We start from the raw sequence: 25,932 nt of genomic DNA, 5'->3' as shown, positions 1-25,932 counted from the left end.
GTAGCAGACAGATAGAAAGAGAGACAATCCCAAGCGGGCTCCGCACTGCCAGCAGGTAGTCCGGTGTGGGGCCTGAGCCCAAGAACCGTGAGATCATAACCTGAGCCAAAATCAAGAGTTGGGTGCTCAACCACCTGAGCCACCCAGGTGCCCCTAAAATTAAAACTCTCTATGTGATAAAACATGATCAAATTAAAAAAAAAAACAAAAAAACAAAACTGGGGCACCTGGGTGGCTCAGTTAGTTAAGCATCCGACTTGTCTCAGATCATGACCTCATGGCTGGCGGCTTTGAGCCTTGCATCAGCCTGCATAGGGTCAGTGCACACCCTGTTTGGGATTCTCTCTCCCCTCTCTCTGCCCCTCCCTGACTTGCTCTTTCTCTCTCTCTCAAAATAAATAAATAAATTAATTAAAATAAATTAAGGGGCCCCTGGATGGCTCAGTCGGTTAAGCGTCCGACTTCGGCTCAGGTCATGATCTCACCGTTCAGGAGTTCGAGCCCCCGTATCGAGCTCTGTGCTGACAGCTCAGAGCCTGGAGCCTGCTTCTGATTCTGTGTCTCCCTCTCTCTCTCTCTCTCTCTCTGCCCCTCCCCTGCTCGCACTCTATCTCTCTCTCTCAAAAATGAATAAACATAAAAAAATTAAAACTAAATAAATAAATAAATAAAATTTTAAAAAATTGGCAAAGAAGTGTGCAACTCATATGACAAAGGCTTAATTTTCATAATATACAAAGAGCTCTTTCATAGCAATAAAAGAAAGTGAACAATGAAAGACAATAACAGGCCAAGCACAGGAACAAGCACGTGTACAGGAAGATTCAGTAATGGCCAAAACAAAAAGACATCCAAACTTAGGAACAAAACAAATGAAAAGAAAAAGGGTTTTGTTTTTGCTTTTGTTCTCCCTACCGAGATTGTTAAAAACTATGATGACTGACAATCCCCAGGCCTGGCTAAGGTTTTGGAGAATAGACACTTGCAGGGTGCCTGTCTGTGCTGACAGCATGAAGCCTGCTTGGGATTCTGTCTCCCTCTCTCTGCCCCTCCCCTACCCGTGCTCTCTCTCTCTCTCAAAAAACAATAAACATTTAAAAAATTAAAAAAAAAAAAAAAGAAAATAGACACTTGCAATACATGTAAAGTTTGTAAACATTCATTTTATTATTTTTTTCTAAGTGTTTATTTATTATTTCGAGAAAGAGAAGGAGAACGTGCGTGGGAGCCGGGGAGGGGAGGAGAGAGAGGGAGACAGAAGATCTGAAGCGGCCTCTGCACTGTTAGTGCAAATCCCGATGGGGGGCTTGAACTCATGAACTGTAAGATCATGACCTGAGCCAAAGTCGGACGCTTTACCAACTAAACCACCGAAGCGCCCCTGTATACGTTATTTATTTTTGAGAGAGAGAGACAGAGTGTGAGTAGGGGAGAGGCAGGGAGAGAGGGAGACACAGAATCTGAAGCAGGCTCCAGGCTCTGAGCTGTCAGCACAGTAGAGCACACAACTCTTAATCTCAGGGTCCTGAGTTCAAGCCCTACATTGGGCGTGGAGCCACCTTAAAAAAAAAAATGTTACCTATAATCTCACCTTGCACTATATATTCTCCCTAACATACCAGTCACAACTACATCGATATTATTTTCAATTCCCCAGGAAACACCAAGCTCTCTTGCACCTTAGGGCTGTCTATATATGTTCCCTCTGCCAAGAATGCTTTTTTCTCCCATGGCTAGCATATTTTTTTTAGGTCCCAGCTTCCATGTCACTACTGAGAAAGGACTTCCCTACTCACTCTTCCTAAAGAAGACTCTTCTCTGTTAATCTGTTTTAAGTGCTTGTTGTTTCCTTCAATGCCCGGCTTGGTATCTGCCGTAGAGTAGGCTCTCAATAACTGCAGAAGGAATAAATAGTATAGGTATCAATAAAATACTATGTCCTTATTAAAAAGAATAAAATATAAGTATATATATGGACTTGAAAACATGTCTAGGTAGGGGCGCCTGGGTGGCTCAGTTGGTTAAGCATCCAGCTTCAGCCCAGGTCATGATCTAGTGGTTCATGAGTTCGAGCCCAGAGTGCAGCTCTGTGCTGACAGCTTGGAGCTGGGAACCTGCTTGGGATTCTGTGTCTTCCTCTCCCTCTGCCCCTCTCCTGCTTGCACTCTGTCTCTCTCTCTCGAAAATAAACATTAAAAAAAAATGGTTTTAAAAAAAGAAAAAAGGAAACATGTCTAGGTATATGCTTCTTCCCTGTATATATATATTTTAATGTTTTATTTATTTATTTTGAGAGAGAGCATGCACATACTCGTGCACCGGAGCACAAGTGGGGGAGGGGCAGAGAGACAGAATCCCAAGCAGGTTCCACGCTGTCAGCATAGAGCCCATCGCAGGACTCCGACCTGCAAACCGTGAGATCATCACGTAAGCCAAAATCAAGAGTCGGACGCTTAACCAACTAAGCCACCCAGGCGCCTCTCTCCACTGTATATTTTACCTTTTTTTCTTTTTTTTCCAGGTAAGCTCTATGCCCAACACAGGGCTCAAATTCACAGCTCTGAGATCAAGATCACATGCTCTACTGACTGAGCCAGCCAGGTGCCCTTCTTCACTGTGTATTTTTAAAATAACGTATGTTCATTTTTGTAAATGTATTTTTTTACTTAAAAATATGAAAAGTAAAAAGTGAAAGACTCACTGCATTCCTGTTCAATTTCAAGATTAACAAGGGTTAAACTTTGGGGGTGTAATACACAGCACATATACATACAGACGTTATAGACATTAACAAGGGTTCAACTTTGGGGGTGTAATACACAACACATGAGCACACATACACATACACACGTTATAGACGAATGCATACCCATGCTTTCTGCTTGTCTAGATGTACGATTTTTAGAACGGTTTCTATAAATACATATACCATCTTACCACTCGGATATTTTTTCTTTTAACAACATATCAAAAACATTCTTTTTGTATCAGTACATTTCGATATGCTACACAGTAGCCCATAATATGGTAGGGGACACCACAATTTATCGTTCCTTTAGGATGCACTTCTATCGCAAATAAGTCTGCAATAAACATCTTTGTGCATTTATACTACGAACGTCTCTCAGAGAATCTTATAGGAAAAGTTTACAGATACGACATTGTTATTTCAAAGGTAGATACAGATTTTTTAAAAAGTTTTGAAGCATATTTATTTTGAGAGAGAGGTAGAGCACGCACATATGCTTGGGAGTGGGAGAGGAGCAGAGAGAAAGGGTGACAGAGAAGATGCCAAGCAGGGATCTGCGCTGTTAGCACAGAGCCCGGTGGAGGGCTTGAGCCCACAAACCGCCAGATCATGACCTGAGCCGGAATCAAGAGTCAGATGCTTAACTGACTGAGCCACCCAGGTGTCCCTCAAAGGTAGATATACTTTAAATTCTGAATAGAATTGCTAGGTTTCCCTTTCCTAAAGTCCTGATTCTTATTCCCACCACATCCATAAAGAGTGTCTTGTTATATCCCTGCCAAAACTAAATATTGATCATTCTTTTAAATTTGTCTCGTCTCATAGGTAAAAATAGGGTATCATTTCTATGTTGAATGTTATTAGTGAAGTAGGATATAGTTACATATGCTCACGTTTTTGTTGCAGTTGATCATGTTTGTGTGATCTGCCTCCTCATAGAAGATACTTATTACCTCCAAAAAGGCAGTGGCCAAAAGCATGGTTGGAATGATCTCCTTTCTGGGGTGCCTGGGTGGCTCAGTCAGTGGAGCATCGGGATTCTTGATCGTGGCTCAGATTATGATCTCAAGGTTTGTGAGACTGAGCCCTGCATCAACCTCTGCGTTGACAGCACAGAGCCTGCTTGGGATTCTCTCACTCCCTCTCTTCTGCCCATACCCTGTTCGTGTGTGCAGGTGCTCTCTCTCTTTCAAAATAAATAAACATAGGGGCGCCTGGGTGGCTCAGTCGGTTAGGTGGCCGACTTCAGCTCAGGTCACAAACTCGAGGTCCTTGAGTTCGAGCCCGGTGTCGGGCTCCGTGCTGACAGCTCAGAGCCTGGAGCCTGTTTCAGATTCTGTGTCTCCCTCTGTCTCTCTGACCCTCCCCCGTTCATGCTCTATCTCTCTCTGTCTCAAAAATAAATAAACGTTCAAAAAATAAATAAATAAATAAATAAACATAAAAGACGAGAATGATCTCATTCTTAGGAATGAATAAGTTATACATAAACACATGCACATGTGCACAGGAAAAACATGGAGCATTATACGAAATGGTTAACTCTAGTGAGTGGGATTATAGAGGCCATTTGCTTTATCTGATGTATATTTTTGTGGAACAAATGAAGAGAGAAAAAAAGAATAGGTGTGCTTTGTTTGGTAGTAAAAAATAATAGTGAAAAATATTTTTAAACAGAACTAATTATATCACTGGTTGTACTCAAACTTCTTCAATGACTGCTGCCTACAATATAAAATTCATATTGATTAATGAAGCACTCAAAACCCTCCACCACTGACTTTATTTCCAGCCTCCTCATTCACTCCTATCTAATCGGGTCACACAGACTACCTTTATACTCTTTGTGTTATATTTTCTCTGTCTGAAACATGGTTATTTACTGTATCTGCCAGTGGCCATCCCTTCAAGGCCCAGCTCAAATGTCCCTCCACTTGTGCTCTTTCCAATGCCCAGAAACAATAATCTCTCTGGAGTACTTACACAGAACTTTTTTTTTTTTTTTTTTTTGACATTTACAGTTCCATTATGGGACTATCCACAACCTTGTTATGTTTTAAAATTGAATATACACATTAATTTCTTTAGTTTCCCTTCGTTTTCTCCCAGCACTCAGTACAGGGCCTAGAATTGTAAAGGAGCCCTCGTGTGGGGCAGAATGGCAATAGGCCGTGTGTACTGAATTATCAGACTTATGAGAGATGGAAACACGGGAGACTTAAAAGACTCATCAACTCCCATGATGACCCCACATGACTGTGCAGATCGTGTCTGCACACCCCATGTCACCATGCACGACAGAGTTATGTGAATAACCCCCCCCCCCCTCAGCAGTGCATGACTTCCGGTCTTGCATGGGGGACTTGGGGAAGAGATACAAAATTCAGGCAGAAGGAAGGGTGTGGTAGTGACCAGGAAGGTTTCCTCTTTGAGAAGATAAGTTGAGAAAGACCTGAAGGCCTGACAATTTAGGAGGGAGAGAGATAGGAAAAAATAGTGTTCTAGGTTGAGGGTACTGTGTGAGAAAGAGCTCGAAGGATAGAGTATGGTATGTTTGTGAACCTGCCAAAATGTCTGCATGGCTGAAGTGTAGAGGGCCAAGGGATGAGAAGAGGCCGGGAAGTTAAGTAGGGATCATATCACAAAAGGCTTAATATGCTAGGTGAAGGAGTTTGGACTTTATTCTGAGTACCAGAGACAGCTAGCAGGTTCAGCACTCTAATAACATGAGCACAAATTTTAGAAAGATTACTAAGATTACTAAGACTAGTTAGGGGCTTTCATACTAACAGAGGGTGATGACTGGAAGGTGGGCTCAGAATATCAGGTAAAGATTGGGGGCCTGGCTGGCTTGGTCAAAGGAGCACACGACTCTTGATCTCGGGGTTGTGGTTCAAGCCCCACACTCGATGTAGAGATTACTTAAATAAATCTTACATGGGCGCCTGGGTGGCTCAGTCAGTCAAGCGTCCAACTTCAGCTCAGGTCATGATCAGGTTAGTGAATTCAAGCCCTGAGTCGGGCTCTGTGCTGACAGCTCAGAGCCTAGAGCCTGCTTCAGATTCTGTGTCTCCCTCTCTCTCTGCTCCTCCCCCACCCATGCTCTGTCTCTCTCTCAGTCTCTCAAAAATGAATAAACATTAAAAAAAAATTTTTTTTAGGGGCACCTGGGTGGCTCAGTCGGTTAAGCATCCGACTTCGGCTCAGGTCATGATCTCACAGTTCGTGAGTTCGAGCCCCGCGTCGGGCTCTGTGCTGACAGCTCAGAGCCTGGAGCCTGCTTCACGTTCTGTGTCTCCCTCTCTCTCTGCCCCTTCCCTGCTCATGCTGTGTCTCTCTCTGTCTCAAAAATAAATAAACATTAAAAAAAATTTTTTTAATATATTTTTTTAAATAAATGAAATCTAAAAAAAAAAAAGAATATCAGGCATGAAAGGACTTAATACGTACATCTGATGTAAACCTCTATTTTCAAGTAAATTTCCCTGAGAGGCAGATGGTATGATTACTTGTTTGATTTTGTTTTTCCTAAACTACAGACAACAAAAATAATCCATAGAAATAGTTGTGACAAAGCAGGAAAAATAATACAGAACCTGACCTGGGGGTGTTTATTCAATAAACATTTACTGATCAACTATTATATATTGAGTCTTTGGCACTAATCTCTGTATACCCATAGAGATGTATTATGGATTAAAGCCACTGTAAGCTTCTAGACATGTCCTATCTGATCATGGAGAAAACCCTTTCTGAGAGCTGGTGACCCTCCTTGTAGAAGAAAGTCTTTTAGAAAATATTTCAGCTAATCTCAGTTCGTTTCTCCACAACAAAGGCAAGGTTACATATTCATTAGAGATCAGGTGCTGACTAACTTGACATTTACTGTCCTTTAGCATTCACGGCCTTGAATCCTATTGGTTTTGGAAGAATAACCTCACGTTTAGCCACTACAAGGAGCCTGTGCAGACTGACCTTCCCCTGTCTCTCTCTCCCTCACTGGGAAGAACTAGACTTCTTCAGGCCTGTCACAGTTTCACCAAGGGGATTGTCTCATGTCTGGGGCATGTTTATTTTCATCTCTGATTGTTCCATATCACTTTCCTCCTCCTTTATCACTGCCACTTTGGAGCCATAGATAACATATTACAACCTAAGAACAAAAAACATTTGGAATGTTTGGTACTCAGACAGGGAGAGGTGTCTGGGAGGGAGCACAGGCAAGAAAAGGGGAAAGGTAAGGTGTGCTGACACTCCCTGGCAGTAGGCATGGGAAACCCCACCTGCAAAGTCCTGGAGACAATGGCTCTTGCTTAAGAATCAGAGTCAGGGGCGCGTGGGTGGCTCAGCCGGTTAAATGTCTGACACTGGATTTGGCTCGGGCCATGATCTCATGGTTCCTGAGTTTGAACCCCATGTCAGGCTCCGTACTGACAGCACTGGGCCTGCTTGGGATCCCCTCTCCCTCTCTCTCTGCCCCTCTGCCACTTGTGCTTGCTCTCACTCTCTCCCAAAATACATAAATAAACTTAACAAAATAAAAATAAATAAATAAAGAGAGAGTCGGAGCCCGGTTCTGGAAACTGCAAAAATTACACAATCTGTAAAGTCTCTTCCAATTTAAAAAATTTACAATTCTCATAGTAAGATTTCACCAACATGTCTATTCGTCAGGTTGATCGGTAAAGAGAAATAAATCATTCTCCACTGAAGTTAGGACTGTGGACTCGAGCCTCAGAAAAATCTTGGAATAGTAGAAGGTAAATTTCTGGGATTTCCTACAGTTCTCGCAGTAGAGTCCTGTAAAAGTTATCTAAAGCATTAACAACCCTCCGCCTCTAACTTTTGGCTCCTCTGCCAATATAATCGTCAGTAGGACAAAATTACAGGCATACCTTTTTTTTTTTTTTTAATTGCATTTTGTTTTATTGTGCTTTGAAGATACTGTGTTTTTTATAAACTGACGGTTTGTGGCAACAGTGCGTTGAACAAGTCTATTGGCACCATTTTTCCAACAGCATTTGCTCACTTTGTATCTGTCACATTTGGTAATTCTCACAATATTTCAAAATTTGTCGTTATTATCATACTTCTTTTGGTGACCTGTGATCGGTGATCTTTGATATTACTACTGTAATTGTTCTGGGGTGCCCCAAACCGTGCCATAAAAGATGGTGAACTTAATGTATAAATGTGTGCGTCCTGACTTGCTCCACCGACTGACCATTCCCCCAACTCTCTCCTTCTCCTAGGGCCTCTCTATTCCCCAAGACACAAATTCCCCAAGACATGACAATATTGAAATTAGGCCACTTAATAACCCTACAATAGTCTCTAACTGTTCAAGTGAAAGGAAGAGTTGCACATCTCTCACTTTAAATCAAAAGTTAGCAATGACGAAGCTTAGTGAGGAAGGCATGTTCAAAGTTCAGACAGGCTTCTTGCATCAAAGGGTTATAAATGCAGAGGAAAAATTCTCGGAAATGAAAAGGAAATGAAAAGTGCTACTCCAGTGAACGCAGAAATGATAAGGAAATGAAACAGCCTTATTGCTGATAATGGAAAAAGTTTTAGAGGTCTGGATAGAGGATCAAACCAGCCATCACATTTCCTTAAGCCGAAGCCTAATCCAGAGCAAGGCCTTAAGTCTCTTCAATCCGATGAAGGCTGAGAGAGACGAGGAAGCCGCAGAAGAAAAGTCTGAAGCTAACAGAGGTTGGTTCAGGGGGTTTGAGGGAAGAAGTCATCTCTATAACATAAAAGTGCACGGTGAGGCAGCAAGTGCTAACGTAGAAGCTGCAGCAACTTGTCCAGAAGACCTAGCTCGGATAGTTAATGAAGGCGGCCACGCTAAACAGCCAACCGAACTTCAGTGTAGACAGACGGCCTTCTACGGAGAGAAGATGCCACCTAGGACTTTCATAGCTACAGAGGAGAAGTCGGTGCCTGGCCTCGAAGTTTCAGAGGACAGGCTGACTCTCTTGCAAGGGGTAATGCGGCTGGTGACTAAGCTGAAGCCAGTGCTCGTGCACATTCTGGAAGTCCCAGGGCCCCAAGAATTCTGCTAACTCGACTCTGCCTGTGCTCTGTAACTGGAAGAGCAAAGCCTGGAAGACAGCACATCTGTTTACAACATGGTTTACTGAATATCTTACCCACCGCTGAGACCTACTCCTCAGAAGAAAAGACTTCTTTCCAAACACGACTGCTCATTGACAACGCACCTGGTCACCCAGGAGCTCCGATGGAGATGTCCGATGAGATTCCTGCTGTTTTCACGCCTGCTAGCACAACAGCCATTCTGCAGGGTGCATATCAAAGAATAAGTCCACTTCAAGTCTTATTTAAGAAATGCATTTTGTGGGGCACCTGGTGGCTCAGTCGGTTAAGCGTCCGACTTTGGCTCAGGTCATGATCTCATGGCTTTTGGGTTTGAGCCCCGCGTCAGGCTCTGTGCTGGCAGCTCAGAGCCTGGAGCCTGCTTCAGATTCTGTGTCCCCCTCTCTCTCCGCCCACCCCTGCCTGTGCTCTGTCTCTCTCTGTCTTTCAAAAATGAATAAACATTAAAAAAAGTAAAAGAAAAAAAGAAAAAAGAAATACATTTTGTGAGGCTTTAGCTAGCAGAGACAGTGATTCCTCCGATGGATCTTGGCAAAGTAAATTGAAAACCTTCTGGAAGGGATTTACCATTTTAGATGCCATTAAAGAACATCTGTGATTCGTGGGAAAGGGTTGAAGTATCAACGTGAACAGGAGTTTGGAAGATGGTGATTCCAAATCTCTTTGATGACTTTGAGAAGTTCAAGCCCTCGGTGGAGAAGGACCTGCAGGTGTGGTAGAAACAGCAAGAGAACTACATCGGAAGTGGAGCCTGAAGCTGCGACCGAGTTGCTGGAATCTCAAGATAAACCTTGAACAGATGAGGAGTTGCCTCTCGCGGATGAGCAAAGAAAGTGGTTTCTCAAGATGGCATCTACTCCTGTTGAAGACGCTGTGAAGCCTGTCGAAATGACCACAACCGATTTCGAACATTACATATATCTGAGCTGATAGAGCAGCAGCAGGGTGTGAGAGGACTGGTTCCAATTTTGAAAGAAGTAAGGGGCGCCTGGGTGGCTCAGTCGGTTAAGCGTCCGACTTCAGCCAGGTCACGATCTCGCGGTCCGTGAGTTCGAGCCCCGCGTCAGGCTCTGGGCTGATGGCTCGGAGCCTGGAGCCTGTTTCCAATTCTGTGTCTCCCTCTCTCTCTGCCCCTCCCCCGTTCATGCTCTGTCTCTCTCTGTCCCAAAAATAAATTAAAAAAAAAAAAAAAAAGCGTTAAAAAAAAAAAAACGTTGAAAGAAGTTGTACTGTGGGTGAAATGTTATCAAATGGCATCGCATGCTACAGAGCAATCATTTGTGAAAGGAGCCAATCAATGGGGCCAACTTCACTGTTTTCTTATTTTAAGAAAATGCCACGGGTGCCCATCTGGCAGTTGGTAGACTATGCAACTCTTTTTTTCCCCAAGTTTATTTTTAGAGAGAGAAAGAGAGAGAGAGAGAGAGAGAGATCTAGAAGGGGAGGGGCAGAGAGAGTCGGAGAGGGCGAGAATCCCAAGCAGGCTCCATGCTGTCAGCACAAGGCTTGATGTGGGGCTTGATCTCACAAACACTGAGATATGAGCTAAGCTGAAGTCAAGAGTCAGACGTTTAACCAACTGAGCCACCAGGCACCCTGAGCATGAAACTCTTGATCTAGGATTCTTAAGTTCAAGCCCCACATTGGGCCTACAACTTATTGAAAGAAAGAAAGAAAGAAAGAAAGAAAGAAAGAAAGAAAGAAAGAAAGAAAGAAAGAAACTGCCATAACTACCCCATTCTTTAGCAACCACCACCCTGATCAGTCATCAACATCAAGGCAACACCCTCCACCAGCAAAAAGTTCAGAGGATGGTTAGCATTTCTAAGCCATAAAGTACTTTTTTTTCTTTTTTTAATAATTTTTTTAAACGTTTATTCATTATTGAGAGATAGAGAGAGACAGAGCATGAGCAGGGGAGGAGCAGAGAGAGGGGGAGACACAGAATCCGAAGCAGGCTCCAGGCTCCGAGCTGTCAGCACAGAGCCCGACGCGGGGCTTGAACTCACAACCCGTGAGATCATGACCTGAACCGAAGTCAGACACCCAACCGACTGAGCCACCCAGGTACCCCTAAAGAACTTTTTTTCTTAAAATTTATTTTAGCGGGGTGGAGAGGAGCAGAAGGAAGAGAGAGAATCTCAAGCAGGCTCCACACTCAGTGAAGAACCCAATGCAGGGCTCGATCCCATGACCCCGGTATCATGACCTGAGCCAATATCACAATTCGGACACTTAACCAACTGAGCCACCCAGGTGCCCCTATGGTATTAAAAAAAAAAAAAAAAAATGTTTATTTAGTTTTGAGAGAAAGAGCAAGCAAGCAAGAGTGCATGAGCCGGGGAGGGGCAGAGAAAGGGAGACAGAGAATCCCAAGCAGGCTCTGCCTGTCAGCCCCACGTGGGACTGGAACTCATGAACTGTGAGATCATGACCGGAACTGAAAGAGTTGGATGCTTGACAACTGAGCCACCCACGAGCCCCCTGAAGTATTTTTCTAATTAAGGAATGTACATTGTGTTTTTCAGCCATGAAGCTAGCGCACACTTAATAGACTATAGTATCGTGTACGTATAACTTTTATATGCACCGGGAAACCATAAAATTCATCCGACTTAGCTGATTGTGATATGCGCTTTACTGTGCTGGCTGGAACTGCACCTGCAGTATCTCTGAGATAGGCCTTTATTAGGTAGGCAATTCGTTGAAGGAGTGTAATGTGTTGCAAAGTGGGTTTTTTTTGCAATGTGTTTTTTGAAGAAAAGTAATTCATTCTAAGCATGAGGGATAACAGAAACAGGAAGAGTTGCCAGATTTAGCAAAAACCAAACAAACAGAATGCTGTTACGTTTGAATTTCAAATGAATAATGAATACTTTTTATAGTGTTAATGTGCCCATGCAATGTTTGAGACATACCTACACGGAAAAACTATTTTCTCTGGCAACAACCGTAACCAGGGAGCTGAAGTTCTATTCCATCTCATACATTGTCAAGAGGATTAAATCGGAAAAAGTGGCAAAGTACCTAATGCAATTATCAGTAAATAAAAGCTCTCCGTGCCTTCTTAGGCTGAGGAATATGATGCTCTTAATTTTCAATTATCTGTGTTGATTACACGTGTACATTATCCCAGTCACCCACCATACTTCTGGGTCATTCCCCGCCCCCGTCCATCTCTCTCAGCTACAGCAATGAAAAATAGGAAAAAATACTTGGTAGTGAATTAAACATAATTATAAAAGAAAATCTGCTAGTGGATATCGAAAAAGTCATAAATTGTTATGTTTTAAGCATACAATAGCTTCCATTATGACAAAGAATTTGTTTTATACTTTGCAGCTTCAGATGTTTGAAAGAATTTATTGTATAAAGTGAAAGGGCCTATTATAAACCTGTATACCTTGGCTGATTTGTGCTTTATGGATTAGTTCTGTAGCATCAGAGCTAGGCATGGAGTTATTGAGAGGATTAAATAACCTACATTAAAGTGCTTTGGAAATCGTAAAGTTCTGAGCTGTTGGTGCCGAGGGCCACAAAGCCCCGGAAGTGAAGGTTACTTGCCAGAGGTCAGTAGACAGTTCATCCCACAGGTGGACTTTCCCTCAGAGGCCTTTCTCTTTGTTTGTAGTGTTGGAAATCGAAGAGTGTCATTTGCTCAGTAAAATGACTTCATCACTTCCTTGGGTAACCCCTTACCTCCCACTCTGGACATTAGGCAACCCAACATGAGTTACACCCTTTTAAGATAGTTATGTCAATTGCAGTGCTTATTTATTTTCTGATGACAGGGCTTTTGGTTTGTTTTTTTTAATTTTCTTTTTTAATGTTTATTTATTTCTGAGAGAGAGAGAGAGGCAGAGCGCGAGTGGGGGAGGGACACAGAGCGAAGGAGACACAGGATACAAAACAGGGTTCAGGAAGCAGGTTTCAGTTGTTAGCGCAGTGTCTGATGAGGGGCTGAATCCATGAACCATGAGATCGTGACCTGAGCTGAAGTCCGAGGCTTAACCGACTGAGCCACCCAGGCGCCCCTATTGTTTTTTGGTTTGTTTGTTTCAAGATCCATTACCAACATCCCTCCCCAGAATGTTATATTTGTTACAGTTGATGAACCTATAGTGGCACATCATTATCAGTCAACGTCCACAGTTTACATTAGGGTTTACTCTTGGTGTTTGGATAAATGTATAATGACTTGTATCTCCCCTCTGTATCATACAGCATGGTTTCACTGCCTCCAAAATCCCCTACGCAGGACCTACTCACCCCTTCCTTCCCTTCCAACCCATTTTTTTTCCCAATATATGAAATGTATTGTCAAATTGGTTTCCATGCAACACCCAGTGCTCATCCCAAAAGATGCCCTCTTCAATACCCATCACCCACCTTCCCCTCCCTCCCACCTCCCATCAACCCTCAGTTTGTTCTCAGTTTTTAAGAGTCTCTTATGCTTTGGCTCTCTCCCACTCTAACCTCTTTTTTTCCCTTCCCCTCCCCCATGGGTTTCTGTTAAATTTCTCAGGATCCACATAAGAGTGAAAACATATGGTATCTGTCTTTCTCTGTATGGCTTATTTCACTTAGCCCTTCCAACCCATTTTTAATGAAATAATTTTCCTGATCTCCAACTTTCATGTGTTTTCTTTCGTAAGACTGCTTTTCTTAAGAATGTGTGCCTAGTTTGGTGCACCTGGGTGGCTCAGCCTGTTAAGCATCTGACTTTGGCTCGGGTCATGAGCTCATGGTTCATGGGTTCGAGCCTCGAGTTGGGCTCTATGCTGACAGCATGGAGCCTGCTTTGTATTCTGTCTCTCCCTCTCTTTATGCCCCTCCCCTGCTCACACACAGGCTCTCTCTGTCTCTCTCTCTCAAAATAAATACATAAACTTAAAAAAAAAAAAGGTTTGCTCTTTTTTCTTTCCCACTTGTCACTACTTTCACCTACTCGGCAAGAGAAAAGCTAATCTCTAACCTATCTTAAATTTTTACAGTGGTGCAACAGGCAAAATCTGAGAGCACATCGCTCCTCAGGGACAGCACTGTGACAGTCATTATGGCATTGACGGGAAATATTAAAGCAGCCAATGCCTTATTTCATCCAGTGTTATTCAAAGTGTGATCATCCATGGAGGGACCACGTGGGCATCTCCTGGGAGCTTGGTAGACAAGCAAATGTCCAGCTCCTCCCTAGACCTGCCGAGTCTCAGAATGCCAGTAGGGTGGGACCACGAAATTTGTATTAACAAGTGACTCTTCCAAGTGAGTCTTAAGTGTGCTGACGTTTTAGAAGCAGCAACTGGCAAAGAAACCCGAAGCAAAGTTCCACAGCATCTGTTTGTCTTAGAACTAAGTATGATGGTTGACACAGGGATATAAATTAGCATTTTTATTTGAAATGAAACAACTTAAGACTTTTTCTGACAGAACATAAGTGTGAATGGGCTTCCTGGCTTTTCCATTTAGTCTGTATTTCTGCAAAGGTTTTTATACGCCAAAAAAATCTACAAGGCCGTGTGGATGGCTGTGTGGTTGAGCGGCAGGTGGAGGGTGAAACCCAGTTGTGCAGTTTCCTGGGGTAAGTAGAGGCTGAAATATAGTTTGCATCCCACTGGCCAGGCCCTACTCCTTGGCCAACAGGGGATGCGCCTTTTTTCTTTGCACAGGGCCCCATCCCTAGAAAATCTGCCCATTCTTTTTTTTTTCCCCAGGGAATTCATTTCCAAATTTGCACAAAGGCACTGGAAAGTCCAGCATTGGCCCTGAAAGCACGTATTTCATATACTAGACAGCAGAAAAATTAATCCCCGGAAGCTATTTAAACATCGAAAATTTTTCTTAGCTGTTAACTTAAAAATGTGTAAGAAGGGTATGTAGTTTTTCAAAACTTCTCCAAATTGTGAGTAAATAAGTAAAAAAAAAAAAAAAAAAAAAATTTGGAGGAGGAGGAGACCACTGCTTCTGTCTTTCAGTATTGCTCTGGTACCCACTTCCCGCCCTGTTACCACAGGTCTGCAAGTCTCTTCCCTTCTCTGTGCTTCCTTCTTTGGGACTGTACTTCTTTTTTTTTTTTTTTTTTTTTTTTAAGTAGAGTTGACACACAGTGTTACACTAGTTTCAGGTATACAACAAAGTGATTCCACAAGTCTGAATGACAAGCTACACTCACCACAGGAAGTGAAGTTCATCTGTCACCATATGACACTGTTATCATACCGTTGACTCTATTCCCCAAGCTGTGCCTTTCATCCCCATGATGGATTCATTCCATCACTGGAAGCCTGTCCCTGCCACTCTCCTTCACCCGTTTTGCCCATCCTCGTGCTCTCCTCCCTTCTGGAAACCGGAAGTGTGTTCTCTGTCGCTGTGTGTCCACTTTCGCTTTGTTTGTTCATTTGTGTTTTAGGTTCCACGTAGAAGTGAAATCATATGGTATTTGTTTGTCTCTGTCTGACTTATTTCACTTAACATAATACCCACTAGGTCCATCCGTGTTTTCACAAATGGCAAGATCTTTCTTTTCTCATGGCAGAGTACTATTTCATTGTATATAGACACCACATCTCCATTTGCAAACATCCTCTCCCAGTCAGTAGGTTGCCTTCTCGTTTTGTTGGTGATTTTCTTCTCTGTGGAAATCTTTTTGTTTTGGTGTAGTCCCGAGAGTTTATTTTTGCTTTGGTTCCCCTTGCCGGAGGAGACGGATCTAGGAAAATGTTGCTAAGGCTGACTGATGTCAAAGACATGACTGCTTATGCTCTCCTCTAGAAGTTTTTATGGCTTCAGTTTCCACATTCAGGTCTTTCATTCACTGAGTTTATTTTTGTGTATGGTATAAGAAAGTGCGGCCTTTACTTCTGACACATCATACCTTTGTCTTGAGACAGCTTCCTTTCATCTTCTTCCTGATCTTTTGCCTAAATGTTCTCAAGTTTATTCTCTTGACGGCTTTGCCCCTTTAATGCTAAGACCATGACAACACTTTGAAGCCTTACTAAATACACCAATCCACACATCACTTGCCTCCCCTCAGCAGTGCTGGGGCTAGATTTTCATTTCCAGCCTTCACAAAAACCCACAGTCCCAAGGAGGGCTGTACATCCTCAAGGATATGCACTGCCACCTAGTGGCCTACTGACACCCTACCGCAGTTAACAACACGGCAACAGGCCCGCAGGCAGAAACACCAGTCATGGGCGGCACAGTCCGTGTTAACTCCCTCTTCTTTCGTAATAATATTTTCTCTGGCTGGCGATATCTTTCCAAAGCGATTTCTCTCAAAATTCATTTCACCTTTCAAAGTCCCCCGTAAATGCCATTTTTTCCATGAGCCCCTTTCTGAACGTTCGAGTCAGAGTTTCTCACTCCCGTCAAAGTACTACGGCCCGGGTTAGCATTTCATTTGTAATTCTTAACGAAGCTCCACAGTGTCACTTCCAAACAACTTCTCATCGTCTAGTTTCTCAAGACTCGGATCCTTTGAGGTACATGCCATCAGGATACTGTAATCATCTGCTGATCTCCTGGCTTACTTCCCCTCATTCCCTGGACATTTTAAAACCTGATTCACTCTCTTGGTTACACCCCTCCTACCATCATCATTCCTAGGCACTCTGTCATCCCTGGAAACAATGTGCTGGGCTCTCAGTTCCTTGTCTACTCATTTCCAGTCATTTTATTTTCCAACCCACCTCAGTCACTTAATCCCATGGTGACACCCCAGGCCTGGCCATTAATGATAGACGTATTCCTTCCAAAACCTCTTTCTTGCATCTCACACTGTCCATCACCTCCTCTGCATTCTTTTTTTTTTTTTAATTTTATTTATTTTTGAGACAGAGGGAGACAGTGAGAGCAGGGGAGGAACAGAGAGAGAGAGACACAGAATCCAAAGCAGGCTCCAGGCTCCATGCTGTCAGCACAGAGCCCGGCGCAGGGCTCGAACCCACAAACCGTGAGATCATGACCTGAGCTGAAGTCGGATGCTCAACCGACTCAGCCATCCAGGCGCCCCATAAATAAATTTTTTAATGTTTTTTTTTTTAATTTATTTTTGAGACAGAGAGAGACAGAGCATGAGCAGGGGAGGGGCAGAGAGAGAGGGAGACACAGAATCTGAAGATGGTTCCAGGGTCTGAGCTGTCAGCAAAGAGCCTGACGCGGGGCTCAAACTCACGGAGTGTGAGATCATGACCTGAGCTGAAGTTGGATGCTTAACCGACTGAGCCACCTAGGCGCCCCTAACAATTCATAATACAAGTAGGATCTCTAAGCCATCGACCCCATCAACTTTTCACTGATGAGCACTTTTCGGTTTTTATTTCCGACATCACCCAGCTTGAATCATTTCATTCGTCCCTCTACAGGCTCCTTTGCACAACCTGAGACTCTGGCACTCCTTCCCCTCCCGTTGTATTCCTTGGTAAGATCCCAGCCCTTGGTTAATTCCAACTCTACTTACTCTGCTTGCTTGCACTCACTAACTAAACAAATGGCTGGGGAAAAATCCACAACCCTGCTTAGGGGATTAATTTAGATTAGGTGATGATCTTAAGTGGGCTCTCAACACTGCTCTGCAAAGCTTTCTTTTTTCTTTCTTTTTTTAAGCTTATTTATTTTGAGAGAGAGAGAACACGAGCAGGGGAGGGGCAGAGAGACAGAGAGAATCCCCAGCAGGCTCCGTGCTGCCAGAGCAGAGCCAGACTCCGGCCTGAAACTCACAGACCATGAGATCATGACCTGAGCCAAAATCCAGTCCGGACGCTTAACCAACTGAGCCACCCAGGCGCCCCACAAAGCTTTGTTGTCTGAAATCAGTTCACTCCCTACTCTGTAAGAAAACAAGTTCACACCTTTTCCTCACTCTTCAAGTGATAATCTCCTTTCTAATTTCACTGAAAACCGGAGACGAGAAATTCCTCATCTTTCTACTTCACTACGAAGTCTACTAACTTGACCGTGTCTGAATCCAAACACTCAGCCTCCCCCCCACCGCTGTTGAAATGCTTGTGTCTCCTGCTCCCATCTGGTGAGGCCAGCCTCTCAGCTAGAGACCTGGATCCCTTTCCCTCTTACCTGAACTCAAGAATTCTGACCGGAAAGTATTTCCCTTATATCATCAAATTTTCCCTTTCTACTATATCCATACCATCATATCTCTTAAGAAGACTTTCACTTAGACAGACAAAAATTCAGAAACATGGAGACGTCTAGCATGGTAAGAAGCTAGAGGAGACTCTTACATTACCTATAAGGTTCTATTTCACAAGCAGGGAGATGGTTCTCAAGATGTTCATTTTAAAAAATTCTTGCCTTTTGGGGGCACCTGGGTGGCTCAGTCAGTTAAGCATCCAGCTCTTGATTTCAGCTCAGGTCATGATCTCAAGGTTGTGAGACTGACCCCTGTATTGGGCTCCATGCTCAGCCTGGAGCCTGCTTGGGATTTTCTCTCTCACTCTCTCTCTGCCCCTTCTCCACTCATGCTCTCTGTCTCTCTCCAAATAAATAAATAAACATTGAAAAAAAAAATTCTTGCTGGGGCACCTAGGTGGCTCAGTTAGCTAAGTGTCCAACTTTGGCTCAGGTCATGATTTCACAGTTCGTAAGTTTGAGCCCCGCATCGGGCTCTGTGCTGACAGCTCAGAGCCTGGAGCCCGCTTCGGATTCTGTGTCCTCCCCGGCCCCCCCCCCGCCCCTCCCCCACTCACTCTCAGTCTCTCTTTCTCAAAAATAAATAAACATTTAAAAAATTAAAAAAAAAGATTTATAAAGACGAAGTTTCATTATAACACAAACTTGCCGTTTATATAATGTCTCTGGCTGCTTTAACATATGACAGCAGAGTTGAATAGTTGTAACAGAGACAAAGGGCCTCCGAAGCCTAAAATATTTGCTATCTGGCTCTTTACAAAAACTTTATGGACCCCCTGCTCTAATCTGCTAAGCCTTTTTACTCCAGGACCTTTACATCTAGTCTTCCCTCTATCTGAAACGCTTTCTTCAGATCTTCTCATGGTTCGCTCCTTATTGTCCTTCTGGTTTCTGCTTGAATTCATGCTGGACAGCCCTTCCCTGACCACAGTATTTAGAATATGCAACCCTACCCTCCTATTCCAACATCTATGTCTTTACCTTGCTTTCTTTTAATTTGTTTTAAAATTTTGAATGTGTATTTATTTTTGAGAGAGAGAGAGAAGAGAGAGAGAGACAGAGCATGAGCAGGGGAGGGGCAGAGAGAGAGGGAGACACAGAATCAGAAGTAGGCTCCAGGCTCTGAGCTGTCAGCACAGAGCCCCACTTGGGGCTCGAACTCACGAACCGCTGGAGCTGAAGTCCAACACGTAACCGACTGAGCCACCCGGGTGCCCTTGCTCATTTTCCCTCACAGAATGTATCACTTCCAGGGTGCCTGGGTGGCTCAGTCGGTTAAGTGTCTGACGATTGAGCCTGCATCGGGTTCTGTGCTGACAGTGTGGAGCCTGCCTTGGATTCTCCCTCTCCCTCTGCCCCTCCCCTGCTTGCATTCTCTCTCTCGTAAAATAAATAAACATGAAAAAAAAAAAACTATATATCTCATTCCCATCATAGTTTGTATAAGTGATGTTTATGTACCTCCATACCTTCATGGCATTTCCTAACATAACAAGCTGAAGAGTTACATAGGGCTAGAGGGCAAGGATGTTTGACAGTCTTTAGATTTAGGTTTTGTTTTGTTTTTTAAGTTTATTTATTTATTTTGGAGAGAGTGCGAGCGAGCACAAGCGGGGGAGGAACAGAGAGAAAGGGACCCAGAGAGAATCCCAAGCAGGCTCCTCACTGTCAGCGCGGAGCCCAACACAGGGCTCGAACTCACAAACCCATGAGATCATGACCTGAGCTGAAATCAGGAGTCGGTTACTCAACCGCCTGAGCCACCCAGGCGCCCCTAGGTTTAGTTTTCTAACTCCATATTCCTTCTCGATCTCCTCTTGAGCCTAAACTAAAACCCAGTGGGTGAATAATAATGTAGGTTATCTTTTTAACACTGTGATTGGTTTCTCCTAATTGCTTTTGAATTCTGAACCTCTTGATCTGTCTACTAGAACAATGTAAAACAAAAGGAAAGAAAGAGGGTTATGGTATAAAGACACCGAACATAGGCCAGCTGTAGTTGTCTAGTTGTGTGACCTAGAAAACTTATCTCTAGATAATAACATCTGCCCCACAAATCAATGTATTTCAATAACGGCAAGTTCCCAATTATTTAATATTTCCTATATGCCCAGTCCCTGGCACAGAGTTCCTAAAACCTTTGTGATTTCCCAGGTGATAAGAACATTACGAGCACCTATTGTTCTAATATTTGTCTTTGACCCTGTCCCTGACACGGAGATCTTAAAACCCTTATAAATTCCTGAGTGGTGAGAGCACTCGGAACATCCTTTGTTCTAAAGAGGTGACTCTTCAGGTTAATGAGTGGATTCCGGATGGGGGCTGGTCACCAGAAAGACCAAGCCATGGTTAAAAGCTTAGAATTTTCACCCCTACCCCCTCACCCTCCAGAGCAGGGCGAGGGGCTAGAAATGGAGTTAATAATTGATCACACCTACGTGAGGAAGCTCCACACAATCCCCATAGTAGGGGGTTCAGAGAGCTTTCGGGCTGGTGAATACATGTCCACTGGGAGGGTGACTCACCCCAATTCCAGGGGGATAGAAACTCCTACGCTCAGGAACCCCCCAGACCTGCCCTATGTATCTTTTCATCTGACTGTTCATCTGTATCCTTTATCATATTCTTTAATAAACTGGTAAACACAAGCGTTTCCCTGACTTCTGTGAGCTGCTCCAGAAAATTAGTCAAACCCAAAGAGGGGGACATTGGAATTCTGATCTACAGTCAACTGGCCAGAAGTACAGGTATAGGGGCGCCTGGGTGGCTCAGCTGGTTGAGTTGGACTTCAGCTCAGGTCATGATTTCATGGTTCGTGAGTTCGAGTGCCACGTCGGGCTCTGTGCTGACAGCCCAGAGCCTGGAGCCTGCTTTGGATTCTGTGTCTCCCTCTCTCTCTGCTCCTCCCCTGCTCGCACTCTTGTCTCTCTCTCTCTCTCTCTCTCAAAAATAAATAAACATTAAAAAAAAAAAGTACAGGTATAACCAGGGCTTGACTGGTTTCTGAAGTGTGTGTGTGTGTGTGTGTGTGTGTGTGTGTGTGTGATGGGGAGGTCTAATGGGACTGAGTCGCTAACCTGTAGAATCTGACACTATCTCCAGGTATAGTGTCCTCATTGAATTAAACTGTAGGACAACCAAGTGGTGTCACAGAAAATTGCTTGGTGTGAGGAAAAACCTCTACACATGTGACCAGAACTGAAGTGTTTTATGTGAGTAGTAATGAGACCCACAGGAGACAATCATAGTAGGGAAGAACTGGATGTTTCCCTCCATAGCCCAATGCCTTGCCGAGAGCTTAGAACATATGATCTAATTTAACTGTCACAATAATTGGCAAAGAGAGATGTCATGCAAAGAGCTAACTGTAGTGTAGCTAATAGATATGAAATAGGACAAACTTTCAGAGCCATTTATATCTGGCTATGTCAAAATGACCATGTCAAAAGAAAAGTCACTGTTTTTAATGCCAGTAACAACACAAACAACCATCTAAACCTTTGCTTATCCTTATTTACCACCAAAACTTAAGAGACTTTGTCCTTTGATTTCCGTATTGTTGCGAGGTTTTGTGGGCATGTACTTCTTTTAAATTAAAACAACAACCATGATATATGGTATCTTTTTTAATTTTTTTTTAACGTTTATTTATTATTGAGAGACAGAGCACGAGCAGGCGAGGGGCAGTGAGAGGGGGAGACACAGAATCGGAAGCAGGCTCCAGGCTCTGAACTGTCAGCACAGAGCCCGACACGGGGCTTGAGCCCATGAACCGTGAGATCAGGACCTGAGCCAAAGTCGGACGCTAACCAACTGAGCCACCCAGGCGTTCCCGTGATATATGGTATGTTAATAATGACAAGGTCAGCATAAATAGAAGCCCACAATTAACAGAGGTAGACAGTCCTGTGATTTTTGAAATGGAAAACAAAGTAAGGAGTCAAATCTAATTATTAAATTAAATAAATACGTGGCAGGGGGAGCTGGGTAGGGGTCTGGGATGGCAGGGGCACACTGGCTTTGCTCTTGATAGGTATAGAGGTTTTTTAAAAATAATTTTAAAAAAATAATCATTCTAATTTCTGTGTTTCATATCTTGCTCTTACAGAGCTTCCTCTAATGTCTTTCTAAAATAGTCCTAACAGGGACCTCTGGGTGGCTCAGTCGGTTAAGGGTCCAGCTCGACTTTGGCTCAGGTCATGATCTCTCAGTTCGTGGGTTCAAGCCCCCCACTGGGCTCTGTGCTGGTAGCACAGAGCCTGTTTGGGATTCTGTCTCCCTCTCTCTCTGTCCTCTCCCACTTGCTCTCTCTCTCTCTCTCTCTCAAAATAAATAAAAATAAACTTAAAAAGATAGTCTTAATAATTGTCATATAAATGCATCATCTTTTAAAATGGGTTGACTGGGGTGCCTGGGTGGCTTAGTCGGTTGAGCGTCTGACTTCGGCTCAGGTCATGATCTCGCGGTCTGTGGGTTCGAGCCCCATGTCGGGCTCTGTGCTGACAGCTCAGAGCCTGGAGCCTGCTTTGGATTCTGTGTCTCCCTCTCTCTCTGCTCCTCCCCCGCTCATGCTCTGTCTCTCTCTTTGTCAAAAATAAATCAACATTAAAAAATAAAATTAAAAAAATAAATAAAATGGGTTGACTTTAAAAATTTTCCAAAATGTTCATCTTTTGGAAAGTATGCTAAGGAAGAGCCATTGCTTCCCCGGGTTTTCTTCCCTCAGCGAGACTATTAAAAAGTTCAGGAGAAAATCTGGCAGGTTGAAATGCCAGCCATGCAAGGTACCAAAGAATTCCCAGAAGCGACCTTATTTAGTCTTTCTAGATGTGATCACATGCGGTAAACCACTCACTTCAGGCAGTATGTAATTTTAGCCACCAAATGATGTCTACCCTACCCCCATCTCATTCCAAAGGGTCAAACGTGACTTAGTACCTTTTTGGGGATTTTTACTGCAATGCTTTGTAACTGACAGGCTTCAGTTACACTCTAGAGCCTGCTCTATAAGAAGAGTTCCTATTATTGTACGTTCATATATCGTATCAGTCTTCACATCTACACAGCCACAGCTCTTTGCAAGGACATTCCTCTAAGACCGCTTGCGTATAATTTTACCAAGGCCTATTTGCCATTACAGTGCTGAAACGGATATTTTGTCCTTCTAATTGTTCTCGGTGACATCAAAGCACAAAACACCCCAAGTGGCAAATGCTCATTGATTGTTGAGTAGAGAGAATGTGGGAACGGACCAAGTCTATGGGCTGCAATCGTCTCTCCCACCACCACTCGGGTATGTCATACATGATCAAGACAACAAAAGTTTAGGGAGATGATCGGTATTAACATAACCACGACAAAACAGTTGGACACCAATCTGAAATACATTCTCAATACTCACATCCTGTTTGCTGCTCTCCATCTCTCTGCTATACTAAGAATTGACTCTCCCTCCACTTCCTCTTCAAGGTACTGCTTCCTGTAAATTGCAATTGGCTAGTTATTTATTCGCTCTATCGACTTAAAACTCCTTGAGAGCTAAAAGTATGACTTAGCCCGCTGGCCATCGGGCATACCAATAAATAGTTGTGGAAGAAAGTGAAACCTCATGTGATTCTAACGATGTGTTAGATGAACTCCACTCTGGGGTCTTCAAACAAAGCTCTTTCCACTCGTTCGGCAGCCAGTGGGAAGAATTTTATCAAGTTAAGGGTTCCAGGGGAGAGAAAAGGGACAGAGGTGGATGTGGTAAAAATGGAACCTCTACATTTTGAGTCATTGCTCTGTCACCAACCAGCAGTTCCTCCATCAGCAAAATAAGCGGGGGTTAGGTAATCTTGCTGTTACAAAATTCCTTGATTTAACGTGGCTTATTTTGCCATTTAATGTAAAATATTTGAAATGAGCCACCTCTGGCCTAAACTGCTCCAGTGAGCTGCGGTGGAGTCATGTCTGAGTCTGTTCCTTCCTCTCCTGTGGCAGGTGTATACTTGTGGGGATTGGCTGGGATGTTGGAGCACCAGTATTTCCTGAGCTTAGGAGGCAGAGAATTAGGACAGATCATTCCCTTGACTCTCCCACAGCCTTCTTGTGACTTCTCCTTCCCATTTTGCTCTTCAGACTTCTTACCCCAGCCTCTTCTCTCTCCCTTCCCTTTGCTACTTATCTCTTTTGGGGAATGGGGCGCAGGGGAGGAAGTGGGAACAAAACCAGAAACAGAGGAACGCGAACAAAATTCATTCAGGTGATCTCTTCCGGAAAACAAATGGAAGTTCTAAATTTAGTCTATGCATTCCACTGGAACAAAATTATTAAGAGTGTATTGCCAAGGCACCAGGCCTTACTCTCCTTCTCTCACACTTAAGGAATAAAGCACTAAATGAATGGATGACCCATAATTTTCTAAGAAAATTCCAGATTTCACCTACAAAGCTAATCTCATCTGCATAGCAGTTAAACTCCTGGTAGACACCGTTCAAGGTCAACACAGTCCCCTCGGCCTGAATCATTCTTGGAGGCTTCCTCACTTCTTTCTGGTCTCTGGTCAAAAGACACTTCCTTGGAAAAGACTTCCCAGACCCACCCCATCACCTTCCTCTGACTTGACATGCGACCCCTTCTCCCTCGCCCAGGTTAATACACCAGTCCCCTCCCCATTCCTCACTGTGCATTTTCTTCATAAGATTTATCATCGTCTCTCTGTGTTTTCGTGTCTGTCCCTTCATTAGAATATAAGCTCCAGGAGGCCAGGGCCATTGTTCCTACCTGGTTCCCGGTAGGCTTCCTAGCACTTAGAGCAGGGACTGGGACATAATAGGCGCTCAGGAAATAATCAGTATTCTTTCCAATGCTCTGAGACGACTTGCCAGTTTCTGCAGAGCCGCAGGACCCCTTCTCCTTCAGCCCACCCCAACTCTGGGTCACCACCCACCTTCACCTGGTCCCAGCTCGCGGGCCGGTCCTCCCACCTGCGGGCCACGGGGGCAGGGCCACTGGGACAGCGCAGCGCGCCCACCACCCGGACCCGGCAACTGCAGTTGGGCCCTGCGGCTCGGCTCAACCGCCCATCTTCAGGGCCTGCCACGCTTTCCCGCTGGTCCCAGGCCGCCGCGCCCGGGAGTGGCAGCGACGGCGACGGCGCCACCGCGCTTCCGCCGCGCTCGCTGAGCGGCCGTTAGGAGGCCCGCGCTGCTACCAAATGCTAAGGATTCTTTTTGGACGGATCCGTTGATGTGGTAGTAAAACGTGACTCGTTTATCCGGCTCCCTCCGGAAGGAAGACGCATGCTCCCCCCCCCGCAGGCGGCGCAGGGGCCCCGCTCCCGAGCCCCAGCCTGGCCCGCCCCAGCCCTGCTTCTCACCTCCGCATCAAACTGACCAGCCCGGGCCTCCGCCGCAAGCCCCATCCCGCGTCTTAGGACGGAGGCAGCAGGGGCGACCCTTTACGGGGAAACGGCGCTGGGCCCCGCCATCCTCAATGTCGCCCTTAAGAGGGTGTTAACATTTCTGCTTTAAGAGATACCCGTTCCCCCTCACCGCCCCCTCGCCCCGGAGATGATGCCCCCAGATATCCCTGCGGGGCGGGCCTGAGTGCTTGCCGAGAAGGCGGGGTTGGGGGGGGGGCGGCAATTCCTGGTAGTTCTTTTGGCCCCATTAGCTGTCTTCTGATGGGAAGTCCAACTGTCTACCTTGCCGCCTCCCAGAAAGGACTCTTCAGAGTTTGGGGCTTAGGAGTAATAAAGGTCGTCCCCTGCTGCCTTTTTCTGGGTGCTCCCCAGGGGAGGGGAGGGGCCAAGAGACAGATACACAAAAGTTTTAGAGACATTATTCTTACCCGAACCTAACCTGGAGTTATTTGGAGCCTCCCCATGGTGGTTTGGCCTTTAGTAAAGAGGCGAGGCAACAGTGACAAGG

General features: G+C 44.4%; 1 protein-coding gene across 6 annotated transcripts in view; it reads right to left on the bottom strand.

The window, feature by feature from the left end:
• The window catches only part of SLC2A3 (solute carrier family 2 member 3), an 89,096-nt gene extending 63,638 nt beyond the window's left edge, over nucleotides 1-25,458 (bottom strand). The window contains exons 1-3 of one of the 6 annotated variants that reach the window (XM_042991719.1): nucleotides 25,380-25,458; nucleotides 23,421-23,498; nucleotides 1,797-1,895 (exon numbers count right to left, since the gene is read on the bottom strand). In XM_042991719.1, the coding sequence (XP_042847653.1) occupies nucleotides 1,797-1,895; nucleotides 23,421-23,441 (120 nt within the window). In that variant the 5' untranslated portion in view covers nucleotides 23,442-23,498; nucleotides 25,380-25,458. Of the gene's footprint in view, nucleotides 1-1,796; nucleotides 1,896-23,420; nucleotides 23,499-24,784; nucleotides 24,894-24,950; nucleotides 25,207-25,379 lie in introns of those variants that run through there. The other 5 variants (XM_042991716.1, XM_042991717.1, XM_042991718.1 and 2 more) reach the window with 5 other exon arrangements.
• Between the last annotated feature and the right edge of the window lie 474 nt (nucleotides 25,459-25,932).

This window comes from Panthera tigris, chromosome B4 (assembly GCF_018350195.1).
Source record: "Panthera tigris isolate Pti1 chromosome B4, P.tigris_Pti1_mat1.1, whole genome shotgun sequence".
In the NCBI taxonomy this organism is placed as follows: Eukaryota; Metazoa; Chordata; class Mammalia; order Carnivora; family Felidae; genus Panthera; species Panthera tigris.
Note: the sequence above shows the minus strand (reverse complement) of the source record. Positions and strands in the feature narration are given on the sequence as shown.